At 46.7% G+C, this 23,187-nt stretch overlaps 1 protein-coding gene across 2 annotated transcripts; it reads right to left on the reverse strand.

Annotated features, from left to right (window-relative positions):
- Positions 1-3,618: 3,618 nt before the first annotated feature.
- On the reverse strand, positions 3,619-22,100 carry LRRN1 (leucine rich repeat neuronal 1). Of its 2 annotated transcripts, XM_048315652.1 has the most exons (3): positions 21,930-22,100; positions 7,693-7,873; positions 3,619-7,479 (listed from the first exon to the last, which is right to left on the reverse strand). In XM_048315652.1, exon 3 carries the CDS (start codon positions 7,250-7,252, stop codon positions 5,102-5,104), a length of 2,151 nt encoding a protein of 716 aa, XP_048171609.1. In that variant the 5' UTR covers positions 7,253-7,479; positions 7,693-7,873; positions 21,930-22,100; the 3' UTR covers positions 3,619-5,101. The 2 variants fall into 2 exon arrangements, with proteins under 2 accessions (XP_048171609.1, XP_048171608.1); XM_048315651.1 differs by lacking the exon at positions 7,693-7,873.
- Positions 22,101-23,187: the final 1,087 nt, after the last annotated feature.

The following is a 23,187-nucleotide window of genomic DNA, read 5'->3' on the forward strand; positions in this document are numbered from 1 at the left end:
TTGGCATAACTATACAGCTGTACAAATTTAATGGTAAATCTCCTGTATCTCACTAAACAAAAATCAGTCTTTTGTTGCTTTCATACCGATAGGAAACATGACAGAGGTTCATAATGTGCTGAGGAATAAGGGCAGGTGGAGAACTGGAGCAGAGGGAAAGGGTTTGGGAAGTGGAAGGGAGTGTGGGAAGGTGGCACCAGGAGTGATCTGACTCTCACTGCCGGCCAGCAGCAACCGAGAGCTCTGGAGGGAACTGCTGAGGGCCAAATGGGAGCAGTTAGGTGAAGGGAAAAGGGCTGCTGGAGAAAGCAGGCAGCAGTGAAGGGAAATACAGATCAAGTTCTTCCCTGTGAGCTCTGCAGGTCTCGTGACGAGCGAGGCTGTCGAGGGCAGGATGAGCCAGGGAGGCTGATGCAGAGCAAGGCTGGGAGAGAGGTGGATAAAAGTCCTCAGATACAAAACATTGCAGTTTAGAAGGAGCTCACAGGATGCCAGTAGAGGGGAAACAGGAAACACTCCCTCCATACGACAGCAAAGAAAGGTTAGCTGGGGTGCAGTATGGAGTGTCTCTTCCTGCAGCGACACAGTGCCCGTGTTTGAGTGTGGGCTGTGTGTAACACCGTTGGCATCTCCAGCTCAGGCACTCTGGCTTTTCATGAAGAAAGAAGTCCCACGGCAGCACGCTCACCCTGCCCTCCAGGCTCTGTGGGGCTCCGTGGCTGAGGGTGCAGGGCTGCTGCGCTCATGCCATCAGCACAGGGAGCGGGAGAAGGCAAATCCCAGTTGCAGCAGAAGTTCGTGGCATCTGTTGTGGTGGTGGGCCATGGAATGGGATCACAGTGTAGCAAACAGCCACTGCTGGTGCATTGGGTGGGTTGTGAAATGGCTCCTTCCCGCTCCAGTCCCACATTCCTGGGTGCTTTTCCCGTTGTGCACATCCATCGCGATGCTTTGTAGGATGGCAAGGTGGTCACAAGAGATGTGTCCAAGGGACTCGTCCTGTTCCCATGCAGGGCACATCAGCTGTGGTGGAGATGTTGCCGGAGTAGCCCTCATTTGTTTATCCCAATAATTTCAGGAATTTCATTGCAGCGGTTTGTCCTCAGCGGTATTTTCAAGGTTGCCAGCACAAAGCAAAAGGAGTTGCCTGATTTGAACTCAAAGATGCTTCTTTTATCACTGAAGTTCCAGATTGTCAGGGGCAATGGGGCACGTTTACACCCTTCTCTCTGGATCTCAGATTCCCTGACCTATTTCCAGATTCACCCTTTCATGGAACCAGTGGCCCAAACTGCTGCTCTTTTCATAGCCACCTTTTAGTGACTCAGGGAGTAGTCCTGGGGGCAGGGCTGGAGGACAGATGGTATGAATGTATTGGTGGGTTTGTGCTCTTCATTCCAAGACCACATCCTGGGTCAGTCTTGGTTTGTGGGTGAAAATACCCTCTCAGTCCAGTAAAATATGATTTAGGTGAGTAAATGAAAAGCGAGTTTAGCTGGAATACTGCATCCCACACTTGAGTGGGTTATTTACTCTTCAGGGGACTGAAATATTTTACTATTGGGCAACCAAGGGGAAGTAACAGTGCAGAAGTTTAGTTGGGTATGAAATACCTGCTCTTATGCAGCCTCTCTGAACCACTAGCCAAATGAAAGCTAACAGTGGTCTTTCCCTCCTGTTTTCCAAGTGGCCAGTCTCAATCCCTGATTCTGAGCAAACTGAGGTGGTTTTTGTCTTCAGTGAAGAGTAGATGCAAATACATTTTGAAGGCAATTAGAGCATTTTTATTTTTGCTTACAATAAACTGCAAGCACAATAAAATTGCTAGCACAAGGTTGAAGGTTATTTGCTAAGATTATATGCCACATGTGATTTATCTCTTCCCCACTTTTTATTCTTCTATTAGCAAGATTTTAAATATCCAGGGGATCTCTACAGAATTCTGTAAGGTCAGATTAAAAGGCTGAAAATATTTAGTGCAGGTGGCTGTGTGTGCAGGATCCACTGCCTTAACAAGGTGCTTCTTGCTGCTCTCAGGTGACCTGCATCTCCCTCCAGGATTCCCAGCAGCATCAGCTCTCCTGCAATCCTGCAGATCAGCTCATCCCTGAGAAGTGTGTTGCTGTTATCAAGCCATTTTCCCCTGCAGTTCTCTAAAAAGATGATAAATGACAGCAAAGAGCAGGGAACACAGAGCCCGTTATTCCCCAGTGGAAAGGAACATGTTAAACATCGCTTTCCTTCCCAGCACCTCGGGCTGCTGTTGGAGGCTGCTGAGCTCACTGGGGAATGGGGCTCTGTCCCTCCTCCATGGCCATGTGTCCCTGTCACCTTCCTTTTCACCAGTGACTGTGCTTCTGCAGCTGCCCAGATTTGCAAAGACAGCCAGGTGAAAACACATCTGGCCACACACACAGAGATGGAGCAGTCAGTGTGGTCTGTGTCCACCAGCACAGAGTGGTCAACACAAGCGTGCTCAGAAGGCAGAGATCCCCAGATTGCTTGGAATCAAGGATGGGAGGTGGGGACAGAGGGAGGAAGAGCAGGATGGCTGTTTTGGAGGGCAGCCCATGCACAGGTTAGCTTATGGTCACTGAGGAACCAACACCGTGGACCCAAAGTGATGTGTTCTTCCACCAGTTTGGTGGGAGGTTTGGGTAGAGCTGTGTGATCCTGGACAAGTGCTGCAGGAAGCTGAGGAGATGATGGAAAAGGGGCCTTGCTTTGCCCCTTCTGACACCTGTTCAGTTAATTATTTTCCAAAGGCAATTTTATGATGTCATGCAAGCTGGAAGCCAACGTTCTGTGGCCAATCTTGTCCTCAGTGTCCTTTTCTCTGGCTAAAGTAGAGTGAATCTTTGCTGCAGAAGAGATCTTGGTTTAATTCATCATGCCTGCAGCTTTAAGGTTAGAATAGAATATAGATGAGATGATAATTATTGCTCTGAAGCTCTTCTGGAGAAGGCAACATGAGGAAATGTCCCATTAACATTAAAAACAAATCCAGGAGAATGTGCTGAAGAAATGCTTTCACCCTGTTACTTCTCCATGATCAAAGGACACTTGCCTAACCCCCAACACCTAATTGTCACACGATTAAAAATGTATGAGCTCTCCTGAACATAGCGAGATTGTGTGTAGCAGCATAAGGATTTGATTGAAATGCATAATTAATACCTTCACTCAGCTTCATGTGGAAACACAAGACCAACAGGGCAGGTTGTCCAAGGGATGGACTCAAGTTTTTGCACCAAGGCAGCTGATTAGTGAAACTATGCTGGTAACTTCTCACTTTTAGACAAGGATAAAGAAGTTTGAAGTTTATCTGTAAATTCTGGGCTGTAAAGTTTTGGATATCTTTGAGAAGCCAATGAGTTTTAAAAAACTTCACACAGCCCCAAACCCCAGGCACATTTGAACAATTAACTTTTACTTACCAAGAACTTATTTGGTGTGTAAAAATTGCACATTGATAGTGGTCATAAAGAGTAGAAAATGCTGTGCTTGTTGCTGAGGGGTCTAGTGTGATGTAACCATGCATTCACCAGAGCCCACCCTGCTCGTGACTCGTGTGCAGAACTTCCATGGATTCAGAAAAGACAACGGACAACGCTTCCATAGGTTCAACTGTAAATGATGCCTTTATATTGTACCCAGTGCACACAGAACACTGCTGCTCTCTTTCACCACAGTAATTCAGGAAAATACTCAGAATATGGATTAATTTTAAGCCTGTAAAAAATACAGTTCAGTATCGGACAAAACATTACTGTCTTGGTTAATTTCTGCTTTTGAAGGAACATTAATCCAATTCATTTTTTTTTCAAGTATACTCCAAGATTCAACTGGTTTATTTCAGTTTGATAGCACTGAGTTGGGTTTTTTTGTCCTAACTGATGGTAATGACAGCTAAATGTCAGCTTCATTTCTATCTTAGCTCAGAATATAAACAGAAAAGTATACAAAAAGGAAAAAGTCCTGTTACACACTCTGTGAATTCTTTTTGCTGTGTACCCTATGCCAGAAAGTTTTGATCCTGCATGTGACTCTCAGTCCAAAAGCCACACCAAGACATTTTTCTCATAAAATTATTTTCCATATTTTGCCTCTAGTGCAGAGAAAACACTGCTATTAACATAAATGCATAAAAAACCTGAATCTGGAACTTCATTTCATCAAGAAAAACCCCCCATGATATTTTTATGTAACATTTTGGATATATTTTATGTCAAAACATGATCACCAGTCAAACTAGTGACATCTAAACCCAATACATTATTGTGACTTCTAAAATAAAAAAAAACCAGAACAAAACTAAATTTATTATAGCTCTGCCTTCATTAAACACTGTGTGTTGTTGATTTAAACACAGCAAAACTCTAGTAATTCTTCAAAAGTGTCTACTAAATAGAATAAAAAGAATAAGAGAACAATTAACATTTAGTTTGTTACATTAAAAAATTGGATGTACATATTCCTATTGCCTGTTAGCTTTACCTAAGCCTTCAACTACTACAAAAATAATAATAATAATAATAATAATAAAAAAGAGAACTCATTGTTGAAAGTCAAAAACATTCAAATCAGTTGATACAACATTACAGTACAGTCAACTAACATCATTCAGGGTCTCCTTTTCTCAGGGTGGAGTCCTCAGACCAGGGTCACAAACCTAGTTCACTGCAGGTCCAAAACTGAGGGTCAGCTCGGCGAGATCCTGCCCCTGTGATGGCTTTGGGAGAACGGGGCCGGCTGTGTTGGAACCGTGGGCTCACCCAGCCTCAGCACTGGAGTTAGGACAGCGTTAAGTTTAGCACAGTAACAAAAAAAAAAAAAAAAAACAAACCAAAAAAACCCCAACAAACCCAAAAAAGAAAAAATAATAAAATAAATGGAAGATTGGAAGCTAGGTGAAGCTGCCATTTGTGTCAACCCATTGCGATACGCTATACTAAAAAATCCTGAAATATCCACCTGTCCTCACCGCTCTGCCACGGACTAGCAAAGTCAAAAATACAAAAGTCTTCAACTCGTCGTTTTTGCAGAATAAAGCAAAAAAGTCTTTGTGCTCCTTACTACCAGAAGCAAAATATCCTCTGAGTTACCACATGTAATAGCTTCTGGATGTGTCGACTTGGGTCGGCTTGGTCTCTGCAGAGCCATCCTTGTCTTTTTCACTGTCACCTTCCCAGAGATTAATAAGTGGAGGGTAGAGCTCGTTCAGGGGGATTGAAGAGGTCTTTTGCATATATTTTTTCAATGAGTGGTGGTAGTTTTTTCTCTTAAACCTTTTTGCAATATAAACAGAGACAGAGGCGAGGCTGATGACAGCAAACATGGATCCCATCACTGCTGCCAGGGCCGTGCTGGTTTCCTGGTCGGAAATATCCAGCGCAAAAGCTGCATTTTTGGTTGTGACGTTGACACAGGATCTCTGTGTTTGCTGATGGATGTTGGATACTGTCAGACACACTTCATAATCTGTAGAGGGTTGTAAATGTGTGAGGTTGTATTCGTGGACATCCACTGGGACCCTGGCGGTGTAGGTGATGTGAGGGTTGTCAATCTTCATTGTGGCCGATGACCATTTTAAATTGGAAGTCATGACATTGGAATTGACTTTCCAAGAAACCAGGATGGAATGGGATTCGGCTTGTTTCACGTAGATCTTCAGAACCTGGGTGCCATCCAGGAGCGTCCCGTTCACCCGGATGGTAGCGACCCTTGTGTCAGCCCCTTCTATGTTTTGGGCGACACAGGTGTATCTCCCGGAGTCCTCAACCTGGATGTTGGAGATTTCCAAGGTGCCCTCACTGCTCAGCTTATATTTGTCAGAGAGGCTTTCCACGGTGACTTTATTGCCCAGAGGAGTGACCCAGTAGATTTCTGGCTCAGGTTCTGCCATGGCCCGGCAATCTAAAAACACCGTCATGCCAATGTCCAGGTTTAGGTGATTGGGAAAGGTCTCATGAGAGATCATTGGAAGACATTGTTCGTTTGAATCCTGTATCAGCACTTCCTTCACCTGCTGTCCTCGGTATTCTGGAGGCATAGCACAGAACATGGAGAGAGGCTCCATGAAGCGGATGTTGGTTTTGTTGGAGTTGATCCAGTGGATGACGCAGTCGCACCTGAGCGGGTTGCTGTGGATGCTGATCTCACGGAGGTTTGGGAGGGATTCCACTGTCTTTTGGTAGACTGCATTCAAGGCGTTGTTGTTGAGCATCAGGCTCTCCAGGGCAGGGACATTGCGGAATGCCAGGCGATGGATGTAAGACAGCTTGGGGTTGTTGGTGGCTTCCAGCTTTGTGAGTTCAGGCAGGTTGTCCAGCGCATACCTATCGACAGACACGAGTTCCCCCATGTTGTTGATCCCCAGCTCTTTCAATCTGAGCATGTTTTTAAAATCCCCTTCTTGAATTTTATGAATTGGATTTTTGTTGAGATCCAGGAATTTTAAATTGGGAACTTTCTCAAGTGCAAGCTGAGGAACTTTTACCAATTTGTTATCATAAAAGGAAAGACTTTCAAGACTATCCAAGCCTACCAAGGCATTGCCAGGAATGTCTGTGAGGTACATACCTGCCAAAACTAGACTCCTTAAGTTTGAGAGTGGTTTGAAATTCATATCAAGTATTCCAATCACTGGGTTTTCTCCAATCATGAGAATCTCTAAGTTGGGAGTAGAATCAAACCAACGGCTGTCAATAACTTTTAATTTGTTGGAGTTGAGGTGTAATCTCAGAAGATTTTTCAGGCCAGAGAATGCGTTCGCAGAAATGCTGCTGATCTGGTTGTGATTTATGTAGAGCTCCTGCAGATTGCAGAGGTCTTGCAGGCAGTAGTCAGTCATCTCCGTGATCTGGTTCTCCTCCAGGTGCAAAGTCGTAAGCTGAGTAAGATTGGAGAGCCCCACATCTCTGATACTTGTGAAGTTATTTTGTGAAAAATCCAATTCTGTTAAATTAAAGAGCTGTTGGAGCTCATCTGTGGTCTTTGCAATGTTGTTGCTCTGTAACAGAAGGACTTGAGTGTCACTGGAGAGGTTGCTGGGGATTTTTGTTAACCGGAGGTCGTTGCAGTCAACTGTGGTGGCTTCCCTGTACGTTGACTGTGGTGTAAACCAGGGCCTGATTTCACAGACACAAAGCTGTGGACATTCGTTGCTCTGTATGGAAGACTCAGTTAATGAATTCATTAACAATTCTAGCACCAACTGGCACACAGTTAAAACAACTCTAACCTTTGCCATGCTGGCCAGGGAGGCAGTTCAGATCCCCAGCCCCCTAAAATCCCCACAGAGGGTGATCCCCTATCAAGCAGAAAATGTAAAGCTTGATGTTTAAGGTGAAAGGCTTGGACATCCAGACAGGTGAAAGATGATTTTCTGAGTTCAGAGAAGTTAAGAAATGCTCTGAAGACTCTCTGCTGCTCCTCGGTGTTTCAGAATCTTCTGCAAATCAGTGCCTGAATATGGTCCTGAAAGCAGATTAGGATATCTGTTACGCTCAGCTCATATACAGTTCATCTATTATTAGTTAGTTTCTTCAACCTTTGAAAGAAAATATCTGAAAAGAGTCATTATTTTAACAGTAACCTCTTATAAAAATCCCAGTCTGGTATAGGTAAATTATGTAGGGTTTGGAACTCTCTACTTGGGGTCTACATGAGAAATCTCTCTGAGTGAATTACCTGAAAATAAGACTTTGGGACACTTTTCAGGTTTAACCTGCAGGAGTTGTTTGAATGGCTTGGGGAATGCTGAGGGTGGAGGACGTGCTGGTGAGCACAGCGAGGTCTCAGACGAGTGTCAACACCCAATCCCTGTCGCCACGGCTCGGATTTCAGGTGTGTGGAATTAAGGCTCAGGAAGCTGTTGGTTTAGAAGTTTGAAGCTAAATGCGTGTGAACTTCGCCAAAATTCATCCAAGTTAATCAAATCGGTTCCAGATAACAGCTTAGATTTAATCCAGCTCAGCACCAAACAATAACAGTAAATTTGATTAAATGAATGTGCTGCCCTTATTTCAGCTGTTCGTACTGCACTGTGATTGTATGAACTGTTTACCACGATTCCAAATTGCTGTGGAAGCCCCACATTTGCATCAGCTTAGCCTGAAGTTGTTCATGCAAGAGTGTGTTTAAATTAACCCAGCTGTGCCCAGGCACCTCAGAACATCTGGTGTATCGTGGGGCTTTAAACACATAATCCAGGAAAATTTCATAGTAAAATCTTTCTCATTCTCACTTCATTAGAAAATCACTCTGGTGAGTGCAGTTGAGACTTCTCAAACAAAAGGTTTGGGTTTTTATGTAACTAAAATAATCAGGTTGTGCTGTATGGACTCCCCACCCCTGAAAGTGTCCAAGACCAGGCTGGACAGGGCTTGGAGCAACCTGGGATAGTGGAAGGTGGCAGGGGGTGGAACTGGATGGGCTTTAAGGTCCCTCCCAACCCAAACCACTCTGTGATATCTGTGAGAACACAGTGATGAAAAACTGCAATAGCAGAAAGCAGGAAATCAAATCTTTTTCAATCAGAATGTAGCAAAGCCTCAACCCAGTCACAGCCCACAAAAGATGGTACTATAAAAAATAACAAAACTAAATACAGCTTTTAAAAATAAGTTTAAAATACTCCTCTGGATAGTGGTGACAGGAATGCTATTTATACAACACTTACTTCCAAATCTGATCCTATCAAATAATGAAATTACCATGTTTTATTTTAGATTATGTAGTGCTGTAGGTAGAACACACCCAACAGCATTTTTATTACTTATTTTTATATTGTTATTCTGTGGTTGTGCTTTGGAGGAAGGGAAAGAGGAGTGGGACCCAGAATACATTTGACCCTGTTGAGTCAGATTTTGTCTCCAGTATCTGAGACTTGAAGGAGAGCTGAGCAGACGCTGCTGGAGGGGGGAAAACCAACTGTAGGACCAACATTCCTTCTCGAATGACTTCCAACTGATGGAAGAATTGACTAAGATTGTATTAAAAAATAAATCCTAATGGCACCGTAATGGTAGGGAACACGTTAGCATGGAGTGATGAGGAGGCTGGCGTAGCCTGAGCTGTGCTGACTCTGATGGATGCTTCCCTCCACGGCAACACATTTGTAGCTGACCCAAACCAGCCAGTTCTAGGAGAATTGATGGCATCCGAAGCGTAATTGATTTAATTGCAGATTTTCAAATGGCAGCATTTTGCAGTGAATAATGCAGGCAGTGCCTTCCCCTGCTCACAGTCCTGGGCAGCTCCAGGAGGTGCCCTGAGCTGCTGTGCCCGTGGGCTGTCCCCTCACCCAGGGACACGTCCCTGCTCCAGCTCTGCACCTGGCCCAGAGAGGGAACACTGCTCCCAACATTCCTGCCTGTGGAATTTCTCCTGCAGCTTCTCAGTGGATGAAGAGAAGGGAGTTGGTGCCTCATAAAGCTGAGGGCCCTACTGATGTTTTACTACTGATTTAGTCCTGATGGAGCTGTATGAATCGTGTAATGCTTTAAAAACCAAACTGCCTGAAAAAGACTTCAAAGGTTCTTTTAAAATATGTAGCAGCATGTCTAGATGTTGCAAAAAAAATCAAATTCGATCTTTTCTTTGTTGAATATTTATATCCTCTTACTTGTATGTTACAGTTATTGTTCATCCTTGCTAAGAAGGCATTTGTGGGTTTATTGACCAGAGTTCTGGGTTTATGACCACTGTAAATAGATGATTTTACAAGTTCCTAGTGACTCGTTCTCTTCTGTAGCTATTCTACTGCGAATGGATTTAATTTTCTTTAACTGCAAATGCTCTTTAGAAACAACCCATACATTGCTGTCTCCAGTCTCCCTCAGCCCAGGGCAGCTTGGATGAAGCTGGAAATTAAATTCCAGGGTAATCAAAGAGTGAATCCTGAGCAGCCTCATGTGCCCCAGCCCATTTCTGTGCTGTGCTGGTGTGAGTGGCACCCAGGGGCCACAGCAGGAGGAACAACCTGTCATGGGCTTTGGTTTTAGCTGCTTGTGGTGTGTAAAACCCCATCCATGGCCCTGATCAAAGCTACAGAGGCAGCAGAGCAGCCACCAAAAGCCATCCCTTTGCCCCAGGATTCTCATCTTTCCAGTCTTTCCAGCACTGGCAGGACTGATCCCAGAGACCTCTGCAATGTTTTGTGTTGCAGATCCTGAGGGTGTGAAGGAAAGCTTTTAGCATTCCCTGCCTTCCCTCTCATTTGTTAGATTCATATTTTCTGGTGTTCCAACCCACAACAGCAGTTGTAACAGCTGGTAACTTGATATCAGCAGAAATAATGGCTAATTTTATGTGAGAGATATGGAGGGAATTATTTTACTCAGAGTAACGAAATGCATCTTCCGTGGCACCGCTCAGCACCCGGTGCAGTAAGAAACCACATTTCTGTCAGCAGCAAACTCACAGCAGCTGGCTGGGGTGTTGGCTTGTTCCTGTTCCCTGAGGGCAGAAACAGGAGCATCATTCCTGTCTCTCATCCTGGAAACGCATGCCATGGGGAAGTCTAACTCTTCCCTTCCTACCTAAGTTCTGAAAACTGGTTAATACTGAGAATTTGTTTGGCCCAAGAAATCATGAGGGCAGGTGTTTGGTTATGGAGCAGAAGATCCCTCATTTCAGCTTTCCTCGGAGAGAGGGGTGAGTGGGAAGAGGTGTGCCCTGGTAGCCATGGACTTACTGGTGGCTTTTAAAGAATTTGGTTGGTTGGGTGATCAGAAGAAAAAGTCCATTTAAGCCTCCATTGCAGTAAGAGGAGAATATGAAGGGACAAGCATGAAATAAACTGTTCATTAAAAGTGTTCATAGTTAACCTGCCAACTAAAAAGAAGAGATATTAAACAATTTTGCTTGGTAATAGGAAAACAAAGTGTTGTCACTTCCCTGACAACTGTATTAATGGTCACTATTAAAATTCGCTGAAAAGAGCCACAATCTTGTTTGCACATGGATATCTGGATGCATTTTGAAACAGTGGTGCTGCCACAGCAAATCTGCCCTCTCCACAGTAACGTGGTTCATTCTTGCAGAATTTCTTTTATATTGCAATAGCATCAGCCCAGATTTTGGTCGGCAGCCACCTGCACTGAGTGTGCCCAGGTAAAAGTTGGAGGGATCAGATACACGAAGAAATTACCCCAGGCTAAGACAAGCAATTTATTCTGCAGTTGCTGTGAGCCAGAAGCACACGCTGATCTCCCATCCCTCCCCTCCCCTCTCTCCAAAGAAACATTTTCCCAGGTGGGAGCTGTGTGTTGGAAAATTGTCTGTTGTGCTAACATTCCCTGCTAATGACTCGAGAAGCTCCTGCATTCCCATCACCACCCTGTGGGAAACCGCTGCCATCCCTCAGGGAAAACCTGTCCTGGCTGCTGCAGCCTGGATCAGGCGGCTCAGCAGGGCAATGCAGGTGGGACAGCCCAGCAGCCGTGCCCAGGGACCTGGAGCAGGGTTAGTGCCAAGCAGGAGAACTGGGGGAGCTTCAGGTGGAACTGGAAAATGGAATTTAGACTGGGATCAGTACAGCTCCAGGCTCTGCTCTGTCCCTCAGCAATGGGACAAGAGGAACGGGCAGGAACTGATGCCCAGGAAGTTCCACCTGAACATGAGGCAGAACTTTCCCATGCAGTGCCCAGCCCCGAACAGATTGGCCAGGGGGAGTGTGGAGGCTCTTCCCTGGGGATATTCCAGACCCATCTGGACACAATCCTGTGCCCTGTGCTCTGGGATGGCCCTGCTGGAGCAGGGAGGTGGTACCAGATGCCCCACTGTGGTCCTTCCAACCTGACCCATTCTGTGACTCTGTGGAAGGAAGAACCTGTTGGGAGAGGGGACACTGGAGGCTGGGCTGGAAAAGATCTGGGCTGGAGCTCTGCGGATGCTGGAAGCATCACTGGAGGTGAGGGCGGCCACAGGGAGCTCAGGCTGGCATCACTGCAGGCTGCTTAAGGCAGCTGGGTGAGTTTAGGAAAGGGTTTTGTGTGTGTGTGTTGGAGGTAAAACATGCCCTGCTCTGCTCTGACCTTCAGCAGGGCCTCTGCACTTCTGTATCCCCCTGTTTTCTGTGGATAAAACAGGGATTGGGGCCGTGCCCGGGTGAGCCATCGCCTCTGGCCGGGCTTTAGGAGGGAGACGCACTGAAATAGGAGTGCCCACTAAATCACAGCAGTAAGCTCAACACTAAACCTGGTCTAAAACCAGGTTACTAAAGTCAGGCTTGCTCCAGTCAAGAGCAGCAGTGACCTTGTACATCTTAGAGAAAGAGGACTTGGAGTTTAATAACCAGGGCATTTCCAGCCAACCCACGGAATGGGCTCCATTCCCAGGAATTAAATTTACAAGTGCAATCCTGTGTATTTAGAAAAACATTGAGGAATCAAGTAAGCCTTTTATAGTGAGGTTTTTAAAGTCTCCAGTGTCATCAGGAAATAAGCTATTTACAGGTTTGAATTGTGGAAAATACAGAAAAATCAAGCTGAAAATGATGACAGTTGAAAGAGCTTGAAAAAATCTGAATGTGGGAGCTTGGTATTAAAAGGAAATACCAAAACAAGGGCCTGTAGGACATCTAATAATGGTATAAAGCCTCAAAACACATCCTCAGGGATTTACAATATTTAAGGTTTGGGGCTCTTTTTCCCTTCAAATAATGCCTACTTTTTCTTCTCATCTGTACACACATTCCATCAAAATAAAGTCTGTGTTTAATTTTGGGGAAAGCTCTGGTGAGAAGGTGATTTGCTGCATCTCAAGACAACCTTAGCATGCTTTATCTGTGTTCTTTTGAAAAATACTACTCTTATCTCCACCAAAGAACTGCAAAGAGCATCCTATTCATAACGTCTGCACTGCAGAAACAGCATATTACAGCTTGGAAATTTGTAATTTATTTGGGCTTATTCTTAAGACTCGCATCCGATACAGTATTTTTCATTAAAATATTGAAGTAAATTTGCAGGAGAGGGAAAAATGGTTTTCATTCATAGACTGCTCTGGAGTGCAGGGGGCTGGATCCCCTGCAGGGAGCAGCCACCGGGTATTGATGGCCCAACAAATCCATCATAGAATTGCAACCCAGCTTCTGGCAACTGATGGAAAATGTCTCACAGATTACCATTAACCAGTCATATTAGAAACATCAGGAATAACAGGGGCTTGCCAAACAGTGGGTTGTCAAATTATAGAGGCTGTTTGCTTTAGGAAAGAAAAAACCTCATAAACCACTTCATAGTCTTGAAACCTGAAAGGTGAGATGTGTTTGTGCAGCAGGAATATTCTTATGTTAGGAACACAAATTTTTATCAGCTTTCTTGCTACATTTCTCTTCATGAATGAGTTTAATCTTGGGACAATATGGGCTGTTCTGCTGTCCAGGACTCGTTTTCATGTCCTGCTGCAAGGGTTCAATGTGAAGGCAAAGCTTTGATCCATTTGATGGAGAAGAATCCTATCTGTGACCATTGTCTTCATTCCACACAATCACCAGATAAAGTTACTTCATTAGATCAGCATTTCTGAGAGTCAACCCATTCCACTGCCAGGTTAAGAACCAGTTTCCTGAGACCTTCCCTGCAGCTCTTCCCTTCTGCCTGACCTGCAGGACAGCTCCTTGCAGGTTATGGAGGACAAACCTCTGGGATGTGCTTTCCTTTCCCCCTGGACATGCCCTAACCCATCCCCAGCCCTCTGGGCATTTTAAATGCAAGGGAGAATTGAAACCTAATTGGTTTAAGTACAGTATCTAAAATTTCCAGAGCATAACTAATTTGGGAAGACCTATTCCAACTATTTTTTGCATGTTGTGTATCTGCTGGCTGATGAATGAAAGAGGACCAAGGCTAGAAAAATTCTGCTTTGGCGTCTCACCATATTTAAAGAGTAGAAATGGATTGAGTCATGGCATATTTGGGATCTCAGAACCCTGTGGAAGGATCTGAGCATCTTGTGACCCACAGGGGCACCTCCCTCCCAAGGATTTCATATGGAACAGCTCAGAAAATCTCTGCTTCTTACTATTGATCAAAATCAGCCCAGTTCAAGTAAAAATTAAAAAAAAAAAGTGAAAGAGGAAAAAGGGCATGAAGGTAGATTGGGCTGGATTTTGGAGTGGGATTCCCTTTTTGTTTCTTGACCACTCAGAGAGCCAAGGAGCTTGGCCAGTGGAAGCAAAGTGTTAATAACGAAAGGAGGAGCAGACAAGGAATATTTTTAACCAGGAGAAACAGGGATGTCAGAACTCCACAGGATTTTCCTGAAGTAACAGAAAATCCTTTTCCTCCCTTTTTGCTGACTGGCTTCTGGCAGTGTGATTATTTTGCTTCCTACACAGTTCTAGATCAAACTCCAGTTTTGTGAGTCACTCAGGATCCCCCACAGTTGGGAAAGACCCCAGCGTGTACGTGGTTGTTACTACAACACAGGATGCCAAAAAACCCTGTGCTGGAAACGGTGCCTGATAAATCCAAACCAGAATGAGTCAGGAGCTCTGTAGGTATTTATAAATCAACACAATGGTGCTGGCTGTAGGGAATGCATGAGGCTTGTTATTAAAAATTATATGTGCATGGAGCTTCAATTGCTTTTCTTCAATCAGGAAAAACTTCTTTTTCTGGTCCTTGTTACACTCGGTTTTGATAATTCTGTTTCCTGTGGCTGTAGTATGTGTTAGCTTTTCAATTATTAGTGATTAAGTATTAAACTGTATTTTACTATTAGCTGAGATCTATACCTACAGTTTGTACATGTAGTCTGCTGACACAGACTTCAGCCCTTAGAATAAAACAGACTTTTATTGATTTTTTCCCCTGAGTTTTATGCTTACAAAACCCAATTCTCTGTTTCTGAGCTATATATATTTAAATGTTAATAGACCCATCTATTGAGTTGGCTGATACAGAAGATCTGATAGGAAAGATTGTGAGCATACCACTAACAAAATAAATGGATTTAGCATGGGAGGTGCTGAGATCTCATAGAAAGGCTGTTAGCACCAAGACAAAGATCTGGAACTCAACCAAGCCGGGGAGGGATAGAACTAATTCCATTAAGTGGCCACAGATTTGGAACTGCTCTGAATCAAGGCTTTACTGTGACTTAAGGAAAAGGCTCTTTTCTCTCCAGTTCCACTGCTGTATCCTGTGACCTCCCCCTTTTCCACACGTCTTTCTGCACTTCTGCTACACGAAATACGTGTTCCTCACCATTATTTTGCTCCAAAGTCATTTAGGTAGCATTGCCACGGGATCAGAACAGGAAAGCTCAGTCAGCTGAGAGTGGTGGAAACCTTCACAGCCTGGATTCAACCATTTCTTTTGATCTCAAGTATCACCCGAACCCTGATAGTTTGTTTCATGCAGAAAACAGTCTTGCTTTGAAATGTTCATGAGATTAAGAAGGAGAGAAAATACATCCTGTTGAATGTATTGTGTGTTTAGGAAGAGGCTTATAAACTGTTCCTTGAGCTTCAGTCCTCAGTCTGGTCATGGCCATGTCCCAGGTTTTCCATGGATGGCTTTTTTCATCTGTGGAGGTACTAAAATTGCTGCCTATTGCAGAAAGGAAGTTTTTCCTGTCAAAATTTTAAGTTACCAATGCTTTATAGATAAAATCTTTACCTAATTACAATGATTCATTTGGGCACAGTAATGTTTCTTTTCTATACACCAGACTTGTTGCATTTAAAGGGGGCAGAAAGAGAAAGGAAAGCAGATTTCTCAATGAACGTAGAAAAAGCACTGACCTGGTTTTACTTGGTGCCTTTTACTATGATGAACCCACGCTGAAGACCTGTTTTCAAGCAGCAATTAAAAAACTTCATTTCTGCAACTGCTTGTTCACCTATGGCTAAGGTAAGTTATTTTTCAAGGCATTTACACGTCATTGGTGGCTCTCTGGAACTATCAATATTTACTCTATTTCTGTTAGAATGATGGATCATTTGTAATTGAAAAATTTAACAAGGCCAATCAGTAGCTCATCTGCATCCCAGTAATTGTATGCAGCACATTAGCAAGGTATGAATTTATTAGATAGTTTTGGACTTGCTTAATCAAATAAATGATATGATGCATGAAATAACAGAAAATGAAGAATTCATTATATAAATGATAAACATTTTCAAATTACAAAAGGACAATCCAAGCTTTGATTGGTATTTTATTAAAACAAGGTGAAATGATATTTTACCAAACTTTGGACAAGCTCAGAGATTCTCTCTAAATAACTCTTAGGTGTTTTGTAGAAGTCCCTTAGGATGTGATCTGTCAGCCTCCAGTGTGGAGGAGGAACCCAGGGAACATCTCCCATGACCTCAAACAGCCCCATGGCTTCTCCAGACCACGAGTGTTCTCTTTATAACAGGATAAAATAAGGAGCAGTGACCTCAGGTGGAACACTCCAGTGAAGGGCAGAAGGTGGCAGTGGCAGGGCTGGAGATCTGCGTTATCTCCATTGCCACAGGTGGAGCTTGTCCAGCTTGGAAAGTGTTTGTTGAGCATGGAGGAATCTGGTTTTGGTCTCAGCATCACCTTGTAAGGTGTGTGGTACTGAAATGTGTGTATGGAAGCAGAGCTTGGTGTTTCTGCAGGTGAGACCCAATCCATGCACAAGGAAGGTCAAACAGGTACCAGACACATCCCTGCAACATCTCCCATCCCAGGCTCAGCCGTGCTGCTTTTCTGTCCCATGCTTGACTTGGACACCTCCTGCTTGCCACAGATCAGCCCCTTTGGGGTGAAGCCAGTGACTCCCAGGTGATCTCAGGGGTGGGATGTGCCCATCCACCCAGGGGCCCTGTGGGACTCCCCTCTGGTGCTCCCCAGGGCACAGGGCTGCACTGGGACAGCGATGGCTCCCAGCACCACAGTGGGGAACAAACTGTGGGTGCCTCTGGAGTGTGAAGAGACCCCCCACCCTGACACCTGCCTGGGGTTTTGCTCCCTTCCAGGCCCAGAGCAGCCCTTCCACAGGAGCAGGGCAGGGGCTGCACTTCCCCAGCGCTGGTGGGAGCTGAGGAACCAGCCAGGCAAACCCTGCCAGGTACCTTCAGGGGGCCTTGGCTTCCAAAAGCCCTTGGTTCTCCTGCTCTAATCCAAACTGACAGATGCCCAAATTGCTGGAATCACCAGTTAGTTAAATTAAATACCTGGAAACGAGATGCTGGCTGACAACCTCTAAAATTTCTAACTAAAACCTCCAAGTAAGGTTTGCGTCAGTGTTAAACTGCTTTGAGTTGGGAATTGGTCAGGGAAAATACTGCTCTGTGTGACCACTGAGGACTAAAGGACAGCACCTCAGGAGAGAAAATTATGTAGTAAGGCTGCTGTACCAAATAAAATAAGGGAAAGAGCTGTTTCTCCATGGCACTTTTATAACTGCCGTGCATTCTCACTACAGCACCCTGTTAAATATTTCAGGCCCGTTACTTAAACTTGCTTTCCCTTGTTGTTCTGTTAGTTAAAAAGGGAAGAAAAAGGCAATACTCCACTGCAAGTACTTGATCTTTAGAAACTGTGCTCCAGGTAAAAACCAGGTCCTGTTCTTTCAATAATTCAGCCAGATGGAAAGTCAAGAGAACACTGGCTTGTATCACCAAAGTAGGGTCTTATGAAATAGAAGGTGAAGTTATAAAAATATTTTGCAGGAGAAGTTAAGAGCAGAGACTAATTCTTGTCTCACTGATGCCACAGACTTGTCCTGCCTTCACCAGGGGGAGAATTAGGCCAATCCAAAATAGGCCAATCCAGTATTTTTCTTCAGTGCCATATGCACAAAAAGGAAAGACGACATGTGAAGAGCAAAACAAAATTTGAATAAAGTTGCAGGGTTTGAAGCAGCAAAGAATAAGAGAGGGGGGCTCAGAAGAACTTTCATGGGGAGCTCTCAGCCCTCCACAGAGGCACGTTCAACTCCCAACCCTATGGAGTCCATTAGTGAAGGACTCAATTACTCAGCTACAGGAAAAGAACAAGACTGGAAATGTCTTTGCGTAACTCAAGCACATCTGCAGTGGCTGTTTCTTATCAAAGTAGTCCTGTGAATTCTTTGTGCAGAACTTAAGCCCTCCAAATCTTAGAGAAACACCATTATTTAATAATTAATTATAAACCAACAAAACCAGTTCCCAAGCCAGCTCTATGATTTTCTTTGCTCTTGCCCATCTTTCTTTCCACATGTTAATTGCAGAGACAAAATAGAACATGGGAATATTTGTAGTGGGTTTCCTTGGATTTCTGTCCTGGTATGGGGCTCTGGCTGCTTCCCACCTCTGCACTCTCCCAGGAGCCCCCCAAGCACTGCCAACCCTCCTAACACAGTTGGCAGAAAAACCATCCCAGCTCCAAAGTCCCCTTTTGTGTAGAACTCACAAATTATTTTTGAGAAAGATGTGTTTAAGTCCTGACCCTGTTAATGACTTAACTGCTCTGGAGCATAGCCTGGAATTCTTGATTCCTGGGAGCAACGGGGTCTCCAGGATGGCAGCTCCAGCTGGGAGGGGATGCAGGAATCAGCCGTGGTGAGGCTGAAACGCAGGCTCCCTGTCCATGAGCCTTATACAAACAGAGAGGAGGAGGGCTGGATTTATGTGCTTCCAAAAACTTTACATAGATTTTCTTCAGTTCTGTGTCTACAAAATGTCTGCCAGGAAAAAATCTGGAGCTTGGCAGGATGAAGCCTCACACGTGTATTGTTCATGTAACTATGGTAACCTACAAATGCCACCAGTGTTTCCATTTCATACACAAATGAGGGGACAGCTGTGGGGACCACATGTCTGCCAATGGAATAATATATGTGAACTAGGATGGCTTGGTCAGAAAATTACAACTCATCTATATTAATCAGGGCTTCAAAGAACAGGCACCTCCGTGGCGACAAAGTGCACAGGAAGACAGAGGGATTTTTATTTTGGAAAATTTTGGCTCCTCTGTAAATATTTTCAGCATCTTGCTACTTTGCTGGTTGAAAAATAAACTAAAATAAATACTGTACAACGAGAGCCCTTCTATAAACATCACTTAACTCTTTTCCTTGGGTTTTGTTTGTTTGGGGCCTTTTTTCTAATGCCCAATCCTTGTCTGAGCCTGACACAGAACCTGACCTGGGACCAGGCAAGCCACTCACCTGGGGAAGCAGCAGCTTCAAAAGAGGCAGAAATAACGTGGTTCAGAGCTTTGTGAACAAAGCCCTTTTTTTACTCATTGATATCATTAACAGAAGGAAGAGCTTCAAAAAATTCATACAAGAAATTAAAAAAATGACTTAAAAATATTGTTTAAATGTGGATGAATCTACATCGTCCCTAACAACAACAAAAAGAAATCTGCAGATCCAATAATGCAAATAAATCCCCTTTCCAGTGAATATTAAGCTACGCAGGCTGCAGTAGCAGCAATACTTGACCGCTGTTATGATTCATGCAAGGTGTTTTAAGTGTCTCTACAAAAAAAGCCACAGAGCGGGGATCTGCTGCCCTCCTTGGCAGCAGCAGCCAGCCGGCAGCAGGATGCAGCAGGAATCCAGCACGCCGATTAGGAAAAGTTTTCCCTGCCTTCTGCAGTGCCACGCTTCTGTATCGGAGTGAAACAAAGGCTGCGGCATCCCCTCCTCCGCTCGCGGCAACGAGCCGGGCTCCGAGCACCGGGCACGAGAGGGATGTAGGAGATAGTGATGATCATGAGAGCTTTAACCACTGCTTGTTGAAATGATCCCATTTGCTCCACGAGCTGGAAACAAATACACACAGAGAATCATGGAATCCCAGACTGGTTTGGGTTGGGAGGGACCTCAAAGCCCATCCAGTGCCACCCTTGCCATGGGCAGGGACACCTCCCACTGTCCCAGGCTGCTGCAAGCCCCAATGTCCAGCCTGGTCTTGGGCACTGCCAGGGATCCAGGGGCAGCCACAGCTGCTCTGGGCACCCTGTGCCGGGGCTCTGTTCCCTATGAGGTTGTTTGACCCCTGGTGAGTCAGACTGAACAGAAGTTTCTTTTTTCAGCCTGAATTTGGATGGGCTCAGCATTATTTATGGCAGTAAAAAAAGGTCCTTCACAGTTCGCATGAAAAGTTGTTATCCTTTTATAATTGTCCAACTTAATGCAAAATCCTATTTCCTTCAATGATCAGTAGTGTTATCGTGTCTGTTCTAGGTAAATGGAAAAGACTTTATGGTCATCACAGTAACTGGTCTATTAAAGTCCAAAATGCCTACTGGGAGAGATAATTTTATATAGACTACATAAAACGTTGTGCAGCTAACTCTCAACACGTGAGGTAAAAGTTAAACTGGAGCTCTTGTCCCGGAGCAGTGGCACTACAGAGGCTGCAGAGCAGGGGGGACAGGGACATCAGGGGCTGTGCCCAGGGCTGGGAGCCCATGGGCTGACCAGGCAGAACCATCCTGCTCCCATCTGGGAAGCTTCGTGTACTGGTTTGTGTCCCTCTCAGTGTGTCTGTCTTTTAAATTAATTTAAATTCTGACTTGCAAGACTTTGGGAGGATCAGTTTGGTAGGATGCCTTGCACAACAGTGGGGCTGATGCTGGGTGTGCCTTCGGTTATTCGAAGCTCTGTGATATCTCCCTGTGTGTACATCTGAGATATTGGCCAGAACAGGTTTATGATCTTGTTCAGAAATACTAAGTTCCTTTTATAGGGACCCTTTAAGTCTGTAAGGAAAAGACTTAAAGGTTCCCAAACTAGTTTTTATTGAAGGGATTCATTACTTGGGAGCTGTCGCACAGCTCCAGAACGAGAATAGAAGCACCCTGTGTGTGATCTCTCACCTTTGGACAACACTATCGCCTACTTTGAGTTTAATTCTGTTACTTTTCCTTCTATCGCCTGGTGGGAAATGCGCACCGAGCCAGCACTGGGGGAGAGAATCACTTGGGGGAGGCCGAAAATCGCAGGCGAACATCTGTTGTGCGGCCCCGGCAGGGCTGAGCCGCCGGCACAACGCGCTTCGCTCCTGTCCCTCCTCTCACAGCGAACGGGGGCCGGCCCCGCGCTCAAAGGGCTCTTTGACAGGGGCGACAAAGGGGCGGCAGCGGGGCCGGTCCCTTTGTCCGCCCGCGGCCGCCAGCCCCGGGGGCCAGGGCACCCCCAGAGCCGGGGTAAAGGGCTGCCGCTGCCCCGCGCTTCTCCCCGCACATTTTAGGCAACAGACTTCCAAAAGAGCCCCCACCAAAGCGCAGGTGCGCTGCAGCAGGGACCCGGCGGAGCATCCCTCGCCTGCCCTGCGCTCTCCCGTGGCCGTCCCGCAGCCCCCCGGGTGCGGAGCGGCCGCTCCGCCCGCAGCGCCCCGCGCACAAAGCTGCGGCCGCGGGAGGAGGGCGGCGGAGCCGCGGCCCCGCTCACACTGCGCCTTTATGCCGCTTTCTGAAGGGCCATTGTCACACTGAAGGCTCCTTGTCTCCTCGCATTCCTCCGGGTGAATGGATGAGGCAGGACATCTGCCGGGATCCGCTCCCATTCGCATGCAAATAGGGGACGCGGGCAGCGCTGCCGCACCGCCGGCCCCGCGCCCACCGCCGGCACCCCGGTGCAGCGATTCCCCCCCCAGAATCCCCGATTTACCGCAAACCGGCCCGGGGAACAGCGGAGCACCCGAGAGGGAGGAGCAGGAGGAGAGCGATGCTGCAGCCGAAACCCCGCAGCCCCGGAGGTGCGAGGCGGCCGCAGCCCCGGGGCGGTCCCGGCGCGGTGCGGAGCCACCGAAACCCCGCAGCCCGGGGGGAGTCCCCCGGCAGCCCCGGGGGGGGGGGGGGGGCACTGGGGGCGCGTCCACCACCGCAAACTTTGCTCTCTCCCCGGGCCGCACCGCACACCCCCGCAGCCCGGAGCGGAGCCCTTGCACCCGCGGCGCTCCCGCAGCCTCTGCTCCCTCCCCCGAGCCTGGCGGACGCACTCACCGCCGGCCGGGCACTGCCGCGGTTGTCCCCCGGGGATGCACATCCGCTGCTGCCGCCGCGGTCCCACCGCGCCGGGATGCCGGGAGCGCTGGACGGACGGATCGATCCCTCCGTGCCTGCTGCCCGCCCCCAGCACAGCGGCGGTGCCGGTGCGCGGTGCCGCCCGCTCTGAGCCGCCGCCGGCGCGCACCTGGGAAGGCGCCGCGGGTCAGCTGACGGGCCGCGCTCCCATTGGCTGCCCCGGCTGAGGGGGCGGGGCCAGGCCAGACCCCGCCCCCGGCCCCGCCCCTCCCGCCCCGCCCCCGGCCTCGGTGCGCTCCGGGGCTGCCGCGAGCGCCGTCCGCATCCAGGGCGAGCATCCTGCTCTTCCTTCCTTCGCATCCAGGGTGAACATCCCTCCTTCCAGCGTTCGGATCCAGGGTTAACAACCCTTCCCTCCATCCTTCGCATCCAGGGTTAACATCTCTTCCTCCCATCCTTCGGATCCAGGGCTAACAACCCTTTCCTTCTATCCTTCGTACCCAGAGTGAACATCGCCTTCCATCCTTTGGCTCCGGGGTTTTATCTTCCATCGTTTGGCTTCAGGGTTAACAACCCGTCCGTCCTTAGGCATTAAAGTTAACAGCCCCCTCCAGTGGCACACACGTCCCCGGCACACACTCTGCAAGTCACTGGGGCTGGCGTGAGCAGTGTCACCATCCCGATACATAACCTGCGTCTAAGGAAGAGCGTGGACCTGCTGAGTAACTTCCCACCTGCCCTTTGAATCCTGGTTCTAAATTTTTTCAAACTTCATTCAGAGTGGCACGACGGTGTGGTGACAAAGTGCTGTGGCCTGCCGGGAATCAAACGTTTGAGTTTCTGTGCTCTGTAGAGAGGCAAACCTCGAGCCAAGTGGACGGGGACTCACACCCGCAGAGGGTGCTGGGCACTGCCCAGGCTCCCCAGGGAATGGGCACGGCCCCGAGGCTGCCAGAGCTCCAGGAGCGTTGGGACAGCGCTGCCAGGGATGCCCAGGGTGGGGTTGTTGGGGTGTCTGTGCAGGGCCAGGAGCTGCACTGGGTGATCCTGTGGGTCCCTTCCAACTCAGGATATTCCATGGCTCTGTGAACCGTAATTCTGTGTGCTCTGTGAGCCTGAAATTCAAGAATTTAAAGCTGTCTGTGTAAGCCCTTTGATATGTTCTGCTTCCCATTCTTTCCTGGTTTTCTGTCTTGTCTCTATTTCCAGTTATCTTAGTTTGGAGTTATTGACTTAC

The sequence above is a fragment of the Corvus hawaiiensis genome, chromosome 11, assembly GCF_020740725.1.
Source record: "Corvus hawaiiensis isolate bCorHaw1 chromosome 11, bCorHaw1.pri.cur, whole genome shotgun sequence".
NCBI lineage: Eukaryota > Metazoa > Chordata > Aves > Passeriformes > Corvidae > Corvus > Corvus hawaiiensis.

Coding starts and splice junctions, on each gene's coding strand:
- LRRN1 (XM_048315651.1), bottom strand. CDS start 7,252: ATGGCAAAGGTTAGAGTTGTTTTAACTGTGTGCCAGTTGGTGCTAGAA.